General features: G+C 46.5%; 1 protein-coding gene and 1 long non-coding RNA gene across 4 annotated transcripts in view; both read right to left on the bottom strand.

The window, feature by feature from the left end:
• BIN3 (bridging integrator 3) overlaps window positions 1-18460 on the bottom strand; it is a 42007-nt gene extending 23547 nt beyond the window's left edge. The window contains exon 1 of one of the 3 annotated variants that reach the window (XM_026519009.4): window positions 18359-18460. In XM_026519009.4, the coding sequence (XP_026374794.1) occupies window positions 18359-18366 (8 nt within the window). In that variant the 5' untranslated portion in view covers window positions 18367-18460. The remainder of the gene's footprint in view (window positions 1-18358) is intronic. The other 2 variants (XM_057310212.1, XM_057310209.1) reach the window with 2 other exon arrangements.
• LOC130543367 (uncharacterized) lies at window positions 659-12115 on the bottom strand. The gene is made up of 2 exons (XR_008958688.1): window positions 10000-12115; window positions 659-9012 (listed from the first exon to the last, which is right to left on the bottom strand). It is a non-coding gene; the product is annotated as an uncharacterized LOC130543367 (long non-coding RNA).
• Window positions 18461-18677: the final 217 nt, after the last annotated feature.

Below are 18677 nucleotides of genomic sequence, written 5' to 3'. Positions count from 1 at the left end.
TAGTAGTGGTTAATTTGGGGTGGTGTGAGTGTGATTACTGTTTTCTTCTTTGCACTTTCCATATTTTTCAAATAAACTAAAAAAAAAAAAATCCCTTGTTTTTTCCTTGACTACAAAAATAACACCCGATCAGTGTCAAACACTTGGGAAACACGGAAAACACAAAGGACACACAGACACAGAAAAATAAACAGTAACACCCTGAATCCGTGTGTACACACATGGACATGGGTACATATGCATATTTACCTAACTTTTAAAGAACAAAGGAAACAGATCATGAAGGCTTTTCTATGCCAGTATGTGGCTGTCATCAGACTGACCTGTAAGAGCTACCTAGCATTTCATTCACCATTTTATTTTTGTGCCCCACATCACTTCCTGGTGGTCATTTCAACTGTTTCAGATTTTTCTTCGATTATAAAAAACTCTTAAGAGCGAAATCTTTGTGTACATCAAGGATTAGTCATATAGGATAAATTCTTAAGAGCTGGAATTGCTGGGTCAAAGGATATGCACATGTCCAAGACTTTGATACATTTGCCAAATTGCCCTAGAGGGAGATTGAGACAGTTTACTTTTTTTTTTTTTACATTTTACCACTAGCCCTTTGGCCTGTTTATCAGGATTTTTTTCTGGCTTAGTGTTTGCCTTTCCCTTTTGTACGTGTGTGTTTAATGTACAGAAGCTTCTGATCAGTATGAAGTCAAGTCTACCAAATCGTTTCCTCTTCTTCATCTGAGTTTGCTTTCATCAGAGTTCTACGTGGGCATAGTTTAATGGGACAACAAGGTTTGTTAAGTGAGACGTTAGGTTCTGGCCGCCCTCCCCCGCCCTCGCCTCACTTGCCCAAGACAAGCGCTTTTGACTCCGACGGTTTGAGTGGCATCTGCCTTTCCATCTCTAAATAAAAATGCTTCTGCTGCTATCTCTTGTTAGGTTTTAGGCACTAGCTCCTTTTTGTTTTGGAAGGGGAGATTTAAGAAACCAACCAACCTTTTCCAGGCCTCCACCCCATGACACAAAGGCACATTTGCATCTCCTCTTCTGGATACGGTTATGTGATTTCGTTAGATCAATACTAAGTCAACTATTAGGAGAATAATGTGATTTCTTTTCCTTCCAAATGTGGCAGCGGCCAACAGATTTTTCCACCTCAGCCAAACCTTCAGAAGACTGCAGCGTTCTGAGCCAGGCCCCCAGCTAAGCCACTCCCAAATTCCTGACCTGCAGAAACTGGTACTGTTGTTTTGAGACACGCGGGCTGTGGGGTAATTTGTTACACAGCAGTACAGACCTAGTAACACTGCACGTTTCTGCTTTCCCTGAGATTGTCCTTTTTCTTTCATGTGCTGAATTTTCTGAGCATTTATCCTTCACTATTTCTCCGCTGTCAGAATCCACTGTCAATACATTTATTCGTATCGGGGTTCACTTCTGGAAGCAGTGAGCGCGGCAGCCTCTGAGCAGCTCGGCCCCTGGGGCATAGCTGGCCGCCCAGGCTCTCCCCTTCTCTCTCCTTGCTCAGATTCCTTTTGCCTCTCCCAGGAATTCTGACACCTGGAATCCGTGTCTTCCTCTTTGTTGGTTTACTCCACATTTGGGAGGAGTAAAAGTGTGTGCGAGATACTTTGAGACTTTGCATAACCAAAACGTTTTTTACTCTGCCTCACACCAGTCAGTTTGACTGGGTATAGAATGTGGGCTGGACTGCATTTCTTTCAGAATCTCAAAGGCATTGCTTGGCCAGCTTCTCCTTTCCCAGTACTACTGTGGTGGTGAAGTCGAAAGCATGCTGATTTCTGTCCTTTGTAGGTGACCTACATCTTCACGCAAGCTTATTGGATCACGTTTGTCCCCGGTGGTGTGAAATGTCACAATGATGTACCCTGTGGGTCCAACTTCACTCATTATGCTGGGGTACACGCCAAACTCTTTCAGTCTGGCAATTTATAATCTTTTGTTCTGGGATTTAAAAAAATGTGGTTGTGGTTGGTTTCTTCCCCCCATTTTCTCTGCCTCGTATTTCTGAAATTCTTGTAATTCCAATGCTGACTCTCCTTGGTTGCTTCTCCAATTTCTATTTTTCAACATTTCCTTACCTTGTCAAGTTTTCCATTTCCGCTATTGCATATTTTTTGAAGTTTTTATTTTTTCATTTATGTAAGTCATCTCTACACCCAACGTGGGGCTCGAAATCACGACCCCGAGATCAAGAGTCGCACACTCTCTGGACCAAGGCAGCCAGGCGCCTCCATTTTTGCTATCATATTTTTAATTCCCGAGAGCTCTTTTTAATTTTCAGGATGTCCTGTTTTGTTTTTCAAATTTATTTTTATTTTTTTATGGTATCCTGTTTTTTATTTCACGGATGCCTTCTCTCTCTAAAGACCTTAATGATAGCTTAGGAAAATGTTTCTTCTTCCTGGAATCTCAGTTTCCCCTCAAGGTGTCTTCTGCTTTTGTCTCCATTTTCAAAAATACTCAACACTCCCCTCGGGGTGTGGTTAATTCTTGGGTGTCTGCTCACATGCGTGACAGGAGACAAAACAGCTGATTAGAAGCCGTGAGTGCTCTGATGAGGTCTGTCTACAGTGTAGAGTGGCCTGGCTGAGCAGTTTCGTAGGGAGCCCCTGACGTCGGTATCTATTATTCTTTACTTCTCTGGGCAGAGAAGATTCCTCTGCTGTCTTGTCACAGGCGTGTTCTGCGGGCTCGGTGAGTAGAAGTAGTCACGCGCGCACATGTACGTGTACGTGTGTGTGTGTGTCCTGCAGGTGCCATGGGGGAGTGGAAGGGTTGTCTCAGCACTCCCCGCGTATTCCTTCACTTCATCCTCCTGCCTTCAAGATGGCAGTCCTGCCCTCAACTGGGTTTACAGTGGATCTGAGTTTTGTGGGCCTTCAGCTTATATGATTTTGCCCTTATAAAGAAAAAGAATGCAAATTTACAAATATAAGAACAGGATAGGGTGCCTGGCCGGCTCAGCCGGTGGAACATGCAACTCTTGATCTCAGGGTTGTGAGTTCGAGCCCCATGTTGGGTGTAGAGATTACTTAAAAATAAAATCTTTAAAATTTTGTTTTAAAAAACCCCAATATAAAAATAGGCATGAAAGTGTTTATTTAGACAGAGAAAAGAACATAACAAATTACAAGTTATAAAAGATGACAACACGAACATCAGAAAATCAAGAATAACCTAATATTTTTATTAATCATCCGCCTGACACACCTCTGTATTCATTTCCCTACAGTTTTTGGCTGCGTAGTCTATGATTGCCTCTTCATGTGACACAGAGTGGGTAACAGCATTTTCTTAGAGAGAAAAGAAAGGTAATTCAGCCTTTCCTCTAGTATGGTTGACTGAAATTTGTTTTCTATTACCGACAGCTTAGAAAAGCTTTTTTTCAGCTTACCAGCAATATATAAATATAATACAAATTTAGGACTGCTGTAAAATTTAGGAAGATTTCATGTTTCTTTCATAAATAAACTGTAAGATTTCAGGACACATTTCAGGTTTTCTTGTTTGATGACTAATCTTAACCACTCTCTGAATTAATGCAGGTAACCGGCTTGTCACTGATGTCCCTGGAGGAGGGCACATCATGAGTTTTGTCATCTTCGTTATCTTTCGCGTTAAGAAATTTAAATGTTTTATCACTGTGTTCATATGATTTGCTCCTCCTCTTTATTAACTAGATTATCAATCATCGCTCCTATTTAAGACTGACCTCGTTCTCGTAATGAATTACTAGCTTTTAGTACAATTTGAAAATGTTTTGTTGTACTTTGATTTCAGAATACCTATTGGTTTAATTGCTCGCCTTTGTCACTTTTGTTTTGTGTTCCGTGATTTTTGACCCAATTTTTCCCTTAGCTTTTTTTCTTCCTTTTAAAAATGTTTTCCAGCTCTACTGAGATACAACAGATGTACATAACATTGTGAAAGTTCAAGGCGTACAACTTTTTTTTTAAGTAGGCTCTATGCCCAACGTGGGGCTTGAACTCACAACCCCGAGATCAAGTTGCATGTTCTACTGACTGAGCCAGCCAGGCGCCCCTTTCCCTTAGTTTTTAAGTGCGTTTAAAGAGGACCAAAAAAGGTACCCTTTGTATATCTGCAACTCAGGAATCTGCAATTTCTTGTGGTTTTATCAAAGTTTTCAAAAAATGTCTGCAAACTGCAGCTAAAACAGCATACTCCCAATTCAATCCTCCAGTAGAATCCCAAAAAAGGTCTTTGCTACTCCAAAGCCGCCTGACGTGAGGGGTAATATAAAGCAGAAAAAGGAGGACATGAAGGCAGAGGTTTTCTTAACTGAGCGCAGTATAAATACATTTTTGATGTTTACAAAAACACAGGATCATACGAACACACAGCTAAGGTTCCTTCTGGGGCCTTGGACGAGGTCCATGCAAGCCAGGGGCCCTGAGGCTTAAACTTTATTAAATAGTTTTCACACAGTAAATCCACCTTTGTGTGCCTAGTATAGGAACTTCCTGTTTCATACTCTCCAACGGGTGGGGCCCCTTCATTCTTCCGCTGGGGTGAGGCAGGGCAGTCTCCCAGGGACACTGGGGTTGGGGAGGAGATGGCAGGGTTCTAAACTTACTCAGAAACAGCTTTCAACCAGTCCTTCTGATGGGAGCGCTTGGCTTCACCCCACTTCTAGAAGTACCTACTGCCCCCAATTCCTGAACTTTTGAGGATTCCATAATGTAAGTTGCGATGGCTCTTGGTTTTCCTAAATGCCAGTTTAGGATTTGGCTTTCTTGGAACTTAGACAGTTACTGCATGTAACTGCATTCTGATTCCCAAATGTGGTCGATATCTCTATTCTCCCTGAATTTGTAGATCTGTGCCTTAAAAACAGAATCACTTCACTGTGCTTTTTGTGGGATTTGTGAGGGAGATAAATTAGATGTATGTATTCAACTTGTCACCTTTACTTGGAAGCTGATTTATTAAGTTCTAAATAACAGCTTTATTGAGATATAATTCACATAACATTCATCCAGTGTACAATTTGGGTGTTTTTAGTACATTCAGAGAGTTGTGTAACCATCACCACAATCTAAGTTCAGAGCATTTTCACCACTCTGAAAGAAACCCCGTATCTGTTAGCAATCACCCCCCATTTCTCCCCTCCCTCCAGCCCCCTGGCAAACCATTAATCTACTGTGTTTATGGACTTGCCTAGGATGGACATTTCATATAAAAGGAATTATGTAATAAGTAGCCTTTTGTGTTGGCTTCTTTCACTTAGCAAAATGTTTTCAAGGATCATCCACATTGTGGCACATATCAGGACATCATTCCTCTTTTATCACCGAATAATATTCGATTGCAGGGATATACCATCTTTACCCACACACCCACTTTCCACTTAATTTACTCACTGGGTGATGTTTCTACTTTTTGGCCATTAGGAATGCTGTCGCTATGAACACTCAGGCACATGTGTTTGTAGGGACATACGTTTTCATTTCTCTTGGGTATACACCTAGGAGTGAAACTGCAAGGCCATATGGTTAAGCCTATGCTTACACTCCTGAGGAGCTGCCAGACTTTTCCAAAGTGCCCGTGCCATTTTACAATCACCAGCAGTGCATGAGGGTTCCAATTTCTCCACATCCTCACCAACACTTGTCATTGTCTTTTTTATTTTAGCCATTCCAGTGGGTATGAGGGTTATTTCATCATGGTTTGATTGACATGTTTCTAATGAGTAATGATGTTGAACATCTTTTCATGTGCTTATCAGTCATTTGTACGTCTTCTTTGGAGAAATATCTATTCAAATACTTCGTTTTAAAAATGGGTTGTCTTTTTTTATTGTTGAGTTGTAAGAGTTCTTGACCTATTCAGGGTACAAATTCCCAGTCAGATATATGATTTGCAAATATTTTCTCTCATTTGTGAATTGTTTTTTTCACTTTTAATGGTGTCCTTTGAAGCACAAAACTTTTAGGTTTTGAAGAAGTCTAATTACTTTTTCTTTTGTTGTTTGTGTTTTTTGGTATCACGTCTAAGAATTCTTTGCCAAATTCAAGATCATGAAGACTCACCCCTATGTTTTCTTCTTAGGATTTTATAGTTTTAGCTTTTACATTTAGGGCTTTGATCCATTTTGAGTTAATTTTTGTGTATAGCGTGAGGTAAGGGTCCTACTTCATTCTTTCACATGTGGATATCCCGTTATTCTGGCGTTGCCGAAGATTATTCCTTCCTTGTTGAACTGTCTTGGCATACTTATTAAAAAAAAAAAAAAATCAACTGACCATAAATGTAACGCCTTATTTCAGGACTCTTGATTTGATTCCACTGATCTATATGTCTATCTTTATGCTAATACTACAATGTCCTAATTACTGGAACCTTTGTTGTAAGTTTTGAGACTGAGAAGTGTTGAGCCCTCCAACTTTGCCAAGATTGTTTTGGCTATCTGTGTCCCTTGCATTTCCATAGGATATTTAAATCCTTAGTCCATTTAGAGTTTGAGTGTATGGTTAGGCAGGTGTTTTAATGTAATTTAAAAAACAAATCACCTTTGAGAAATCAGTTCATTAGTGTGAAATACTTCCATTCCATACCACAGACCTGGCTACTCTTTTGCCAATAACACGGATTTAATTATTTACATTTATAACAATTCTTATTATCTATCCAAACAGAACCCTTCTCATTACATTTCATTTCAGGTAATTGGCTATTTTAATTTGTCTTAATATTTAAGATAAACTTCAAAGTCATATGCTATATACCCCTCCCCCCGACAAAATCGGGATACTTATTACTGAAAATGCATTACATTTATAGATTAGCTTTTGAGATCCTACATTTTTACAAATGGATTTGCTCATTCGGCACCATAATATGTCTTACCATTCACTCAAGTCTTTTTATCATGTGCTTTAGTCTTATGAGCTTTTTCATATAGGTCCTCTACTTTTATTTTGTTGTATATCAAGATCTCAAAGGAACACTTACACGTGACATTTTTAGCTGTACACGTGCCCTACACTGGAATCAATTCCACTTGGTTATACTGCAAATGGAATTCTCTTTTCACCTAATTGTCCTGGTACACAGGAAAGCTACTGAATATTAAATATTTACCCTGAAACCAGTCATCACACCTACATACTTATCCTAGATAGCCTGAGAAATTCAGCTAGGGGAAAAAAAAAAAACTAGGTTTTCCAAATAGACTTGAAAATAATGACAAAACTTCTTTTCTGTCCCAATATTTTGTATCCACTTCTTGTCTTGTGTATAGCATTGGCCAGAAATTGTAGAAAAACGTTTCTGAATTTACTAAGAATGCTTCAAGGCTGATCTTTCACCATTAAATATGAAAAAGGCTACTGGTTTCAGCCAGAAAACCTCCAATTAGTAAGGAAATATCTTTTTGTTCTTAGTTTCCTAAAAGATCCAAAGATTGGGTCTTTGAGTTCTGGCACAGAGTCATCTCAGCACACATTCAGATGACCGGTTTGCTCTCTCAGCCCCAGCGCCGTGATCCACTGTACATTCTGCTCGGTCAAGGCTCAGGCTAACCAACTTCGCTACGTGTAATCTTGCTTTCTGATTATGACACGTGAGCCCTCCAGTGCAGGGACTGAATGTTAGGCTTCTTTGCAATGCCTGCGAGTACTGTACTAGGTACACTGCTACTTTCAACCTTTCACTGAATGAATATTCAGTAAATATTTACTGAGGACCTCCTTTATACCTAGAACTACTCTAGGTTCTAGGGCTATCAGGATGAATGAGACTGACTCATTCTGTGATCTCAGGGAGCTTATAGCCCAGTCTGATGCACACAGTAAGCACTGGGTAAGTGGCTAAATAAAGGAGTAAACCAGTATGATGCCCCAAGGGCCTTGTGTAACACCAGACTCTCACTTAAGGTTCTTAAAACAAGTTACTCTCAGATAAGGCTTTATAAACAACAAAGAAAGGTAAGATCATTGTCTTCGGCCTCCCAATCCTTATCTGATTAAATCAAAGCTAAAAAGGGTCTCTCCAGCCACAAGCAGCAGCCGCTGGGGTCAGGGGAAAGTCCACTTGGTGCAGACGGCGAAAATGGAGCTGCCCTTTGGCACTGGCAATAAAGCCTGGCTGGACACGGTATCCGAACACGGGTTGTGGGAAAACTATTTTATTTCCTTTTAAAGATTTATTTTATTTATTTGAGAGACAGAGTGCCCGTAAGCAGGGGCAGAGGGGCAAAGGGAAAGGGAGAGTCTCTAGCAGACTTCCCGCTGAGCACAGAGCCCAACTCGGGGCTCATTCTCATGACCCTGAGATCATGACCTGAGCCCAAATCAAGAGTCAGTCCTTTAACTGACTGAGCCACCCAGGTGTCCCCCAAAACTAATAATTTGAAGAGCTTAGGAGGAAATATGATGGGAGAAGAGTCTCCTGGGTTTATTCCAAGGCTGCCAAATGGCAGCTATGCTCCCTTCTGCCGGAGAAATAGCCTGAAAACTGGGGCAGGTACCCTGAGGGAAGAACGGATTCTCTGCCCCCGAAGCGCTGAAAGGTGGCCAGGGGACAGCGAGAAGACAGAGCAGAAGGACGATGCTTCAAGCTGCTCTTCTGCTTCTTCTCCTCACGGCCTCCCTGATCTCCTCCCTGTGGTTCTAGAACCCTGCTGGGACGCAGGGACTTCCTCGGGAGAACAGCTGCTCCGGAGCAGGCGGCAAGAGCAACAGCACTGCTGCATCTCTGAGAGCAGCGGCGCCCTGGCCCAGCGGGGGTGGTGGTGCCGAGGGGGGCAGGCTCCGGGACCAGGAGAGGCTCACTGGGCCTCAGGACCTCGGTCCCCCTCCTCCTCACGCTCTCCCCGGGGTTCTTCCCTTGGTGTCGGTGGGTACGCAGAGGTCCGGACAGAAGACAGGGCTTGCTCCCCACAGAATCTCTCTGCTCTGGAAGAAATCAAGAGGGCTCGGAGCTCCCGGCCTCCGGACTAGGATTCCTTAGTTGGTTCTACTTGCCAATCTGTAAATATGAGCACCAAGGGCAGGAGAAGGGATATTTTGGTCTCAGCAACAAAACGGAGAAAACAATTCTCTCAAGCCTACTCTTCTGCAACCTCCAAAGTGCCCCACCTCAAAAAAGAAAAAAGTTCTATGTGTACAGAGGGAAAGGGGGGAAAATTCACTTTCACAATAAAGAAAAGTCAACAGGATGTTCTCCAAAGCTACAAATATACTTTTTCAAACAGTAAATATCTCTATTAGCAGCATGATGCCAGTTGGCTAATTCTGTCTGTCTCTGTAAAACCTTTCCAAAAAAACTCCTGCTCTTGTGTAATGTCTATTTACAAAAACAGCTCTTTTGCATTTTCAATTTGCTAGGTTTCTCAATCTTTTGTTTCCCCACCCCCTCTACTGCAGAGGCACAAGAGGCAGGCCCAGATGGCAGTTGGGTGGGGATCCCCTGGTCACCCCAGCAGATTCCTCGAGCCCCGCCTTCTTTGGAAAGTCCTCTGCTTCCATTACAAAGAAGAGCAGAAAGACGCTGAAACCTACACATTCCTCCCTGGTCTTCACCTTGGCCTCTGGAAATAATTTCTACTGAATCTGAATGAGCCTAGGCCTGGCTTGGGGGTGGAAAGAGCCCTGAAATGATTCAGTCTACCCCACCCTACATCTTTCTGATGGATCACAGTTTTGGGGGGAGGGAGGAGGTGAGGGAGGTGAGAACGAAGGGAGGGCTGAGCAAAGAGTAGGCGGCAGTTGATAGTGGCTGAAATCCTGGCTCCCCGGGGAGTGGTCTGGGCCTGAGTCACTGTCTCGGCAAGAGCAGGAAGGTGGGCGAAAGGCAGCAGCTTCTGCAGGCTGGAGGGACAAGCCCCTCCTCCCCCCATCCTTCTGTCACCCTATCCTTGGGTCACTGCCTTCTCTGGTCTGCGGCCCCACTAAGGCTACCACCACCTTGACGCTCGGAGGGGAAACCGAGGGCTGGGGCCAGGGCAGGGCTTACGGAGAGGCAGCTGGCTCCGGCAGAGCAGCTGCTTGCTGGAGGTCATCCTCTCTGCAGGGCCAGCTGGCCACACGGCCACACGGCCACCCGGCCACGGAGAGTTCAGCCGAGCAAGGGCAGGACAGGACAGACCCCATCAGAAGGGGAAATGGACCAAGCTGTAAAACGGCCACTGCCAGCACCTCTGACCACAGCCTCTCCACTCCCCCTGCCCCCGTCAGTCCTTCCCCTAAATCAGCCAGATCTAAAACCAGAGCACACACAATACTACCCTGACTTGCCACCGGTCCGAGGAGGTATGTGTGTGTTTAAAAATAAAAGGCATGACTCTGTGACTTGGCTGATTCGTCACCTGGACTAGAACAATCCCCCAGCTCAGCTGTGATCCCTCCCTTCCCCACTGCTCCCCAGGCTGACCTCTGAGAAGTTGAGACAGAATGAATCACAGAATGTTCAGGGAGCTCTCACAGAACGTGAGATCTTAGCAATCCTCCAATTCGAGTGACCATTTATTGAGCATTTCCTATCACTGGTTGGCGCTGGGCGCCTGGGACACACCAGTGCACTGAAAGCGGTCCGCTCCTGTAGTCCTCGCTGGACACAGTGCGCCGAGTCGGGGGGCAGACTCTGGAGCCGAATTCCTCCCTCTGCCAACTGCCGGCTGGGAGGCTTGGGACAAGTTACCTAACCTCCGGTCTCTCAGTTTCCTTGTCTACAGAATCAGGCAATAACATACGTACCATGTAGGGTCGCTGGGAGGGCCAAATGAGTTTCGTTCCTAAAATAGTTCCTGACATACAGTCAGCAGCCTCTAAGTATTTGCTGTAAAGATAGCGGTGGTGCTATTTTGATGACGATGAACGAAGTGAGGCCCGAGGGGGTGGCTCGCACACGGTTACACAGAGGTAAGCACGGTTAGGAAGGCTGATGTGATTTCTGCAGCTTTGGGGGCAAGCAGCAGTCCTGCAGGATAGCGCGTCACTGCCGTCACTGCCGGGCCCAAGTTAACCCATTTGTCTACAGTGAAGGGGGACTTCCTCCCGAGTAGCAAGAGGATTTGTGACAGAAGTCTGGAGGCTGAGGGAGCATCTAAAGTCAAGAAACGAGGGGAAGGCAGGCAATTCGGGGAGGTAGTCTGTTTGTTTGTTCTGTAGCTCCTTAGAAAATGGGTTTCCCCATTTTATAAAAGGAAAACAGAAGGCATTCTGAGGTGAAAGGCTTACCCTGCTCACTCAACAAGCCAGAGAGAAGCCTCCAGTGCCTGCTTTCCAGTCTGATGGGTGAACCGCGGCTCAGACACCGACAGACTCTGAGAAGCACCAGACCAGCTGTTTAGCTTCTGCGGCACCGTCTCTAATCTCATTTTCACTTTTGTCTCTAACTAACCAGGAATCCTACAAAGAGCTTTCACTCGACCTTTTCCCTCCTCTGCTGAAGGTCTGAAAGCAGGACGGAGGAGGAGGAGGGCTGAGATGGAAACTCACTTCTAGGCCTACCTCCCCAGGCCACCCTCACCTACTGGCCGTGGGAGGCAGTAATTCTCTTGCTATGAACAGTGAGGTCAGCCCTAGCCGCGATGCCAGTCAGGCCAGGCATGACAAAAGTTAAGAGAAACTATGATCAATTATTGGAAACATTCAGAACATTACAGAGAATAAATACTCATGCGCTCACCTAACACTATCAGGTTCTAACACAGAGCCACACTTGCCTCAGACCTTACTCTAAAGCGATGCAGCCCCGGGACACTGCCGAAGCCCCCCGAGGGCTACAGCCCGGTTCCATCTCCTTCTCTCTTTCCTCCTCACCCTGGCGGGGAGCCACTGCCCTGCATTTAGTAGGTACTATTCCCAGACTTTCACTACATACGTTTAAATCCGGAAGCACAACACAGTATTGTTTTATAGGCCTGAACTGTATGTGAATGTACGATATTGAATGTATCACCTTGAAACTAACTTTTTATGTCCAGCATTTTGCTTCTGAGACTGGTCCATGTTGACAGACACAGCTCTACTTCGCTCATTTTAGTGACTCCACGTTTCCTCATATAAGGATACCACATTGTAGAGGCCGGACGTCTACAGACAAGGAAGCAACTCCCCTCCCCACGGCCTCCCTCGGCCCCAGTGCAGGAGATTCTCTGCGTGAGCCCGTGCGAACCTTTCCAACCGCCACAGGTACTGTTCAAATCTCCGAAGTGCCTGTATCAACTTCTATCACCACTCTCCATACCACCCTGCACCTCGGATGCCAGTGGGTGCGAGTTCCCACTGTTCCTCATCCTTAGATACTTGGCGTGGCCAAACTTTACAATTGTTGCCAGACGGATGGCTGTGCGATGGCATCTTGTTGGGGTCATCTGCTTGTCCCTGATTACTAATAAACCAGCATCTCGGTATAGGCTTTTGTCCGCTGGGGCTTTCCTTCCTATAAAGTGATGACCGTTTTCCCGTCTATGGATTAAGTCCTTATAAAGCACATGGCTGGAAACCATGCAAACCAAATCAACCAACAACACTATCCTGAGCTGGCTGGAGTCACAGGTGTTGGCTCGCAGCCTGAATTCCTGCAATTAACTCCTAGATCAGTGTTTTTCTAACTGGGGTCCCGCATCAGTCATGTGAGCTGCTACACATCATCCCACTGTAAACCTATCAAAATTAGTCATGAGATCAACGAAGTACACCATTCTTTTCAACATGAAATAGAACATAACAGAAAATAGCGAGTGCATCACACATACCAGGTGAAGCTTTTATCTGAAGTATAACTGTAGGCGTGCTGCGATATCAAAGGCATTTCTGACTGCAAGTTGTGGTCAAAAAATTTTGGAAGCCACTGTCCACGTTAGCTCCCTGGCTCCATTCTTCCTCTTCTCTGAGCTCTCGTACAGACCACCGCCAAACTAATCCGATGAAATCATTGATTTCCCCATGCCACTTCCATGCTCAAAACCCTTCCATTTGGAAAAGCCTAAGCTCAGTTTCGGCTCTTTGGTGAGGCACTGCGAGCACTGGCAACATGGCCCTGACTACAGTGCCGCCGTCATCAACCAAGCCTCCCCCCAAAGCCCTAGTCGCTAAGGCCAAGCCGGTCTCCTGACCAACCACGCCGAATACTCTTGAGGCATTCCGTCAGCACGCACCTTTTCCACGCCACTCTCCTACCCTGGACCCCTCCCTCCACTGCTCACTGAAACACTGCATGCTTGCTAGTCAGGGTTCAGCTCACACCCCGTCCTCCGGCGGAAGTTTTTCCTGACGATGCCACACCAACATTTAGTGATCAGCTGCCATGCCTGTGAATCTCTGGAGCTTTCCATACGCTGGCTGAGACAGGCATTGGTTCTTACGGCCTTTTCAATGTCCCCCAACATGGAGCACAGGCCCTTGTACAGTAGAGATGGTCAGGGAGCATTAAATCAACACACAGTCATGGAGCACAATCTGGGTGCGACATGCCAAAAGGGGCCCTACTTAATGGATTAGCCACCGAAATAACGGGTTCAGGGGAAGGAACTCTAATAGCTTAGCTGCCAACTCTGAAGTTACCCCAACACATGTACATAAAGAGTATAACACAGAAGAAAACATCTTTGACGAAGAAGCTGTGGGATTCAACACACTTGGCGCTTTCCGAATGTGGAAAACGTCCCCTCCCCTCCCATTACAAACAGCTGAAGCAAGACGGTGCCCAAAGCTACGTCAACTACAGAATCACACAGGCTCCTCAAAGGATCCGGCACGACCATGCTCTCCACAGAAGAGGAAAAAGCTTGGGGAGAGGCCGGCCTGTCTAAAGAAATGAGTGGGAAGGTTGCCCGATGCAGAGAGGCCTCAGAGTAAGAAGCTGAGAGGGTCCAGAACACCTGGATGTGTGCCGACACGGGACTTCCCCCATCGCGTTAAGTGTGAGAACTGGCAACTCCTTGAAATTCACTACCACCCTGGTAGTGGCCACACGTGCCAGCAAAGTCAAATACCTTCCTTCGGGGCCCAATCAGAACGGTCTTCCTTTTTTTTCTTTTCTTTTTAATTATTTTTTTTTTTTAGTAATCTCTACACCCAACTCAGGGGGCTCGAACTCAGGACCCCCATATCAAGAGTCACGTGCTCTTCCCACTGAGCCAGCCAGGTGCCCCTGGCCTTCCATTTTTTGAATGTCTCCATTCAAGCATAGAGAACAGTCAGGAGCTGCAGATTTTAGCTCTAACTCGGCCAGGTATTCCGTGAGTGAGTTCTGAGAAGCTGTCACAGGCAGGTAAGAAGGCCTGCACTGCGTACGAGGGTACATTTGAGGACGAAATCAGATAATGGAGGGGAAAGTAACTTGAAAAGTTAAGAGCACTATACAAATGTACGACGGCAAGGGCCACACTAAAGGGAAAAGAGGCTCCACTGCGAACATGTGTGAAACAGAATGCGTGGTTGGGTCTCACCCAGCAGTTTACCTTCCTTTTTTTATATTTCACTCACTTCATTTGACATTTACCGATGAGGTACCTACTATGTGCAAACAGTAGACACACACAAAGCTAAAGAAGGTGTAGGTCCTGCCCCCACGCAGTCTGTGCGGGAGAGGGACACATCTGTGGTCCTTGGAAGGATGTGAAGTACTACAAGCGCTCTATGCAGCACGGGAGAGGATAGTTTGGGGACGGGGAAAGAGGGGAGGGGAGAACAGTCTCTGAGAGGCTCTGAAGCCACTTCTTCCATCATCGATTTAACGACAGCACTCTTAGACGCTCTTTGTTTCAGGAAGTGGCTTATAGGTTCCACACGGTTTTTATCTGAAAATTTTTCCTGAGCTAAGGCAAGTCAGGAAATGGAAAAACAGTGCTCGTTCATACATCCAATAACCATGTACGACTGCTGGGGACACTGCTAGGGATACAGTGATGACCAAGACACAGTCCCTTTCTCGGTCATGAACAGACTAGCGGGGTTACTGACAAGTAGACCAACAGTTCAAGTACACATGCTAATGAGGGTCAGAGGAGGGGCACCCGACTCGGCTTGGCAGGGTGTGGGGGGCTGCTGAGGGAAGACCCTCAGAAGAGGTGAAGTCTACCCGGACTCTGGGTATGTCGGCCTGGCGGATGAGGCGGGAGGGAAGGGCATTTCAGGGAGAGGAACAGTGCATACAGAGGGGCAGAGGCACCAGAGGCCAGGGAAACCTTAGACACAGGAGTAAAGGTGGACAGCCAGGTCCAGGAAGACCTTATAAGCAGTGGCCCAGAGTCAGGCCTTTATCCTGAAGATGATGGGGAGGGCATACAGGGTGAGAACATGGGGGCAGGGAGAGGATGGATTCCAATATTTAAGGGGCAGAGAAGAGTCCCAGAAGAGTCCGAAAACAATCACAGTCTCCATGGGTTTCACAACAGGCTTGGGTGGCACAGCATCAGCGGGGATTATCCACTGCATGTCACAGGTGGGGAAAACAAGACAGAGGAAGGCTGAATGCCTGCCTAGGCCATGCTGTGAAGGAGGGAACCAGAACCCGAACTCACTCCTCTAACTCCCAGCCACATTTCTCTGCACGGACCCTAATTTCCTTTGTTCTGAGTCAAACTTCCAGACCCCTAGTAGAGGAAGATTTCCTGCAGGCCTTCTTTTCCCTGGTCACTTAAGCATAAGAGCATCAAGGTGTGTGGTTCCAGAGAAGGCTACAATCCCTGGAGACAGATAAACCAGATTGATAAAGCAGATTATATTCTTAATTCTACTGAATTCTCCCTCCATACAATAATAAAGACACAGACAAAAGAAGAGAGAGAAGAAGACAAGCAGGAGAGGAGAGGGAAGCGCTTGACTTAGGCCCAAACGGTGGATCAGTGACCTGAGATGTGAATATCAAACGCCTTCTTGCTAGCAGGGCACACCACTGGACCACCAGCTAAGAAGACACGTGGGTGGCTGGTGGATGAATGGATGGGCCGATGGTACAGGAAGGCAGCAGGTACCACTAAACAAACAGGGGGTGGGCGGGCTGCATGCACAGAGGAAGCAGGGAACAAAGACCTCTCACTCTCCATGCAAAGTCCACAGTGTGCAAAGGGCATCAATATTGGACATTTCTCACTGTGACATTTTGAAAGCCCAGCCTAGCCCAGAACAATGGTTACCCTCTGGGGACCATGGGCTACATGCCCCTAGGCTTTATTCAATGATGGCCAGCATACCCCGTGTGCTTGGTGAACTTGACCTTGAGCATCGGCCTCCTATGATGGCCCTACGTCACTCTGGTCTCTTCCCCCACTGAGAATTCCAGTCTCGGATGAATGGATGGATTCATTCTGGGAGCAGGAAAACCACTCCAGGAGCGAATCAGAAGGACCCAGCCCCGCTCCCTTTGCCAGCCATTGAGCCAGGAACTGAGTGTGATTGTGCGTCCAGGCGCCGGTGCTGCTCCCCCTTCAGGGAGACAGGGTCAGGGTCCACGTCAGAGATGACGTAGAGGCCCTCTACAGAGGAAGAAAAAGGAATGTCAGCTTTGAAGGACAAAGCCACCCTTTTGGTTCTGACCCTCAGTCCAAGGAGATGCCAAGCTGCACGTGTACTAGTAAATTAATTCTGCAGGATAAAAATCTCAGCTTTTGCTGAAGAGTTAGCTGTCAATTTCAATTTGCTGCAACCTGACAGGCCTTAGGAAACAGGCTATTACTTTTTCAGAAAAAAAGCCTTCTTCAAGACAGGTGGAAACGGCATGTTTCAGATCACCAAGAGAATCTTTTACCCTGGTGTCTGCTCTGTTCTTCTTCTGATTTGTGAAGAAAAGACTGATTTTTTAAAATCGCAAATGCCAACCTAAGCAATACAAAGCATTTGTACTTCCTGGTTTTTACCTTGAAAAATTAAGCAAGATAATTCCAAAGATTCCAGATGTGCCTGGCAAGAGGACATCTATATCATAAGGTCAGGGGATCCAGGCTTACACTTTAAGGAAGTAATTCCTCTAGGAAAGGGAATTGAAGGATTATCACTTTGCTCATCACTAACTAGGTTATAACAAGATGGGAAAGTCAACTCTTTAAGGCTCTAGCCCCCTATAGGCCTCCTGGAGCCAAGGTGGAGGGAAAAGGAGCAGCTCCTGCCGGGGCTTATTAGGGCATCGCTCCGGGCTTCCTCACGTGTTGGCACCAACTGTCTGACATTTGCCCATCAATCTTTGTCTAAGAAGCAGGAGGGAAGAGGGGACAGAAATGGTCTAAATTTTACATTAGAGAATTGTCCTTAACACTGACGGACATTAGCTCCTTGTGGCCAGAGCGTAGTTCCCACTAATGGTCAAATGTGAGCCTGCGAGAGCCTTCCTGAAGGCTATTCTACTATCTTCATTCACTCACGACTAGTTCTCATACTTTGACTTTGTGTAAAGAAACAAGCTGGACTAGGAGGACAGAGTGGCAAACACATTCCCTATGCTAATGGACCTTGGATTCCAAGAAGTTTGATTCATCTAGTACATCTCTGGGGGTCAGTGTATCCATATAAGCAAACTATAGCTGGGCCCCCTGAGGTTGGGGGTTGTGGATATGCAGGTCCTTTGGGTCTGAAGGTAAGGCCCTTTGGGCAAACCGAGTCTTACAAAACAAATCAACCATTAAATATTATGAAGTCTCTGCTGAGAGCCTTCATCTACTATGGGCATCATACAGCAACGTACCTTTAACTCTGGAGCTGTAACTCTACTACTCTGAGACTCCTTAGCGTCTTTTCTCATGGCCTGCTAGTTCCCATAATGTTTAAGCTTACCTACGTTGATGTTCAAGAGAAAGCAGTGAGTGGGTAATGGCCCTGTAAATGATTAAAAACTAGTTCAATCCCACACTGGGAGTGTGGGTGTGGGTTTTCAATTCCAGACCCTTTCAAAAGAGAAGCAAGTTCTGTCTGTTGAAGACTGTTAAGTGGTGCAAAGACTAGTCATCTGAAAGCGAGTGGGTTTTTGATCAGTGAACTGGGTCCAGGCTGCCAGAGTGAGGGCCACGGCTCTGGGGCTACGGGAGAAACAAGGCATTTTACTCCACCTCAACGAATTTACAAGAGGAGGAAACAGGAAACTTCCTCACTCCAAGCAGCTGGGAGAAGACGGGCCCCGGTTCCATGTAACAGAAAGAGTCAGGAAACAGACGCGGGATCCCAAGCCAAGGGAATCCCCCGCCCCATCTCCCGGTGAGTCCTGCCGAGAGACGAAGCCTCCGGGAAAGCACCGGAGCAAGGGCCCTCGAACGACCAAGGGCGGAGGGTCCGCGCGGGCAGGGCGGGCAGCGCGGGCGAGGGGACTCAGGCGGGCGCGGGCAAGACGCATGGCGGGCCCACGGCTCCAGCGGCTCTGCCGCCCGGGCCTCACTCACCAGCTCATGGTCCCGAACCTGGCCCTGCCACCGGGGTCCTCCGCCGAAACTGGGTCCTCAGGGATCACTTCCGGATTCAGCCAGTCTCCAGGAAGTGACGTACACTCCGCCCTCTGTGCCCGGAAGAGGCGGGGGTGGGCGGGGCCCGGGCGGGGCCCGGGGCGTTAACCCTTCCGCGGCGGTGGGCGTCCCGCGCAGTGGCCCGGGTCCTCGACCTCATGCTTTGCCTTAGGACGGGCTCAGCCTGTGGCGGCGGCGTGGGGACCCCCCGGGTGCGTTTCCTGCCTGAGATACTGACTTGTAAAATTCTCATTAACTT

This window comes from Ursus arctos, unplaced genomic scaffold (assembly GCF_023065955.2).
Source record: "Ursus arctos isolate Adak ecotype North America unplaced genomic scaffold, UrsArc2.0 scaffold_11, whole genome shotgun sequence".
Taxonomy (NCBI): Eukaryota; Metazoa; Chordata; class Mammalia; order Carnivora; family Ursidae; genus Ursus; species Ursus arctos.
Note: the sequence above shows the minus strand (reverse complement) of the source record. Positions and strands in the feature narration are given on the sequence as shown.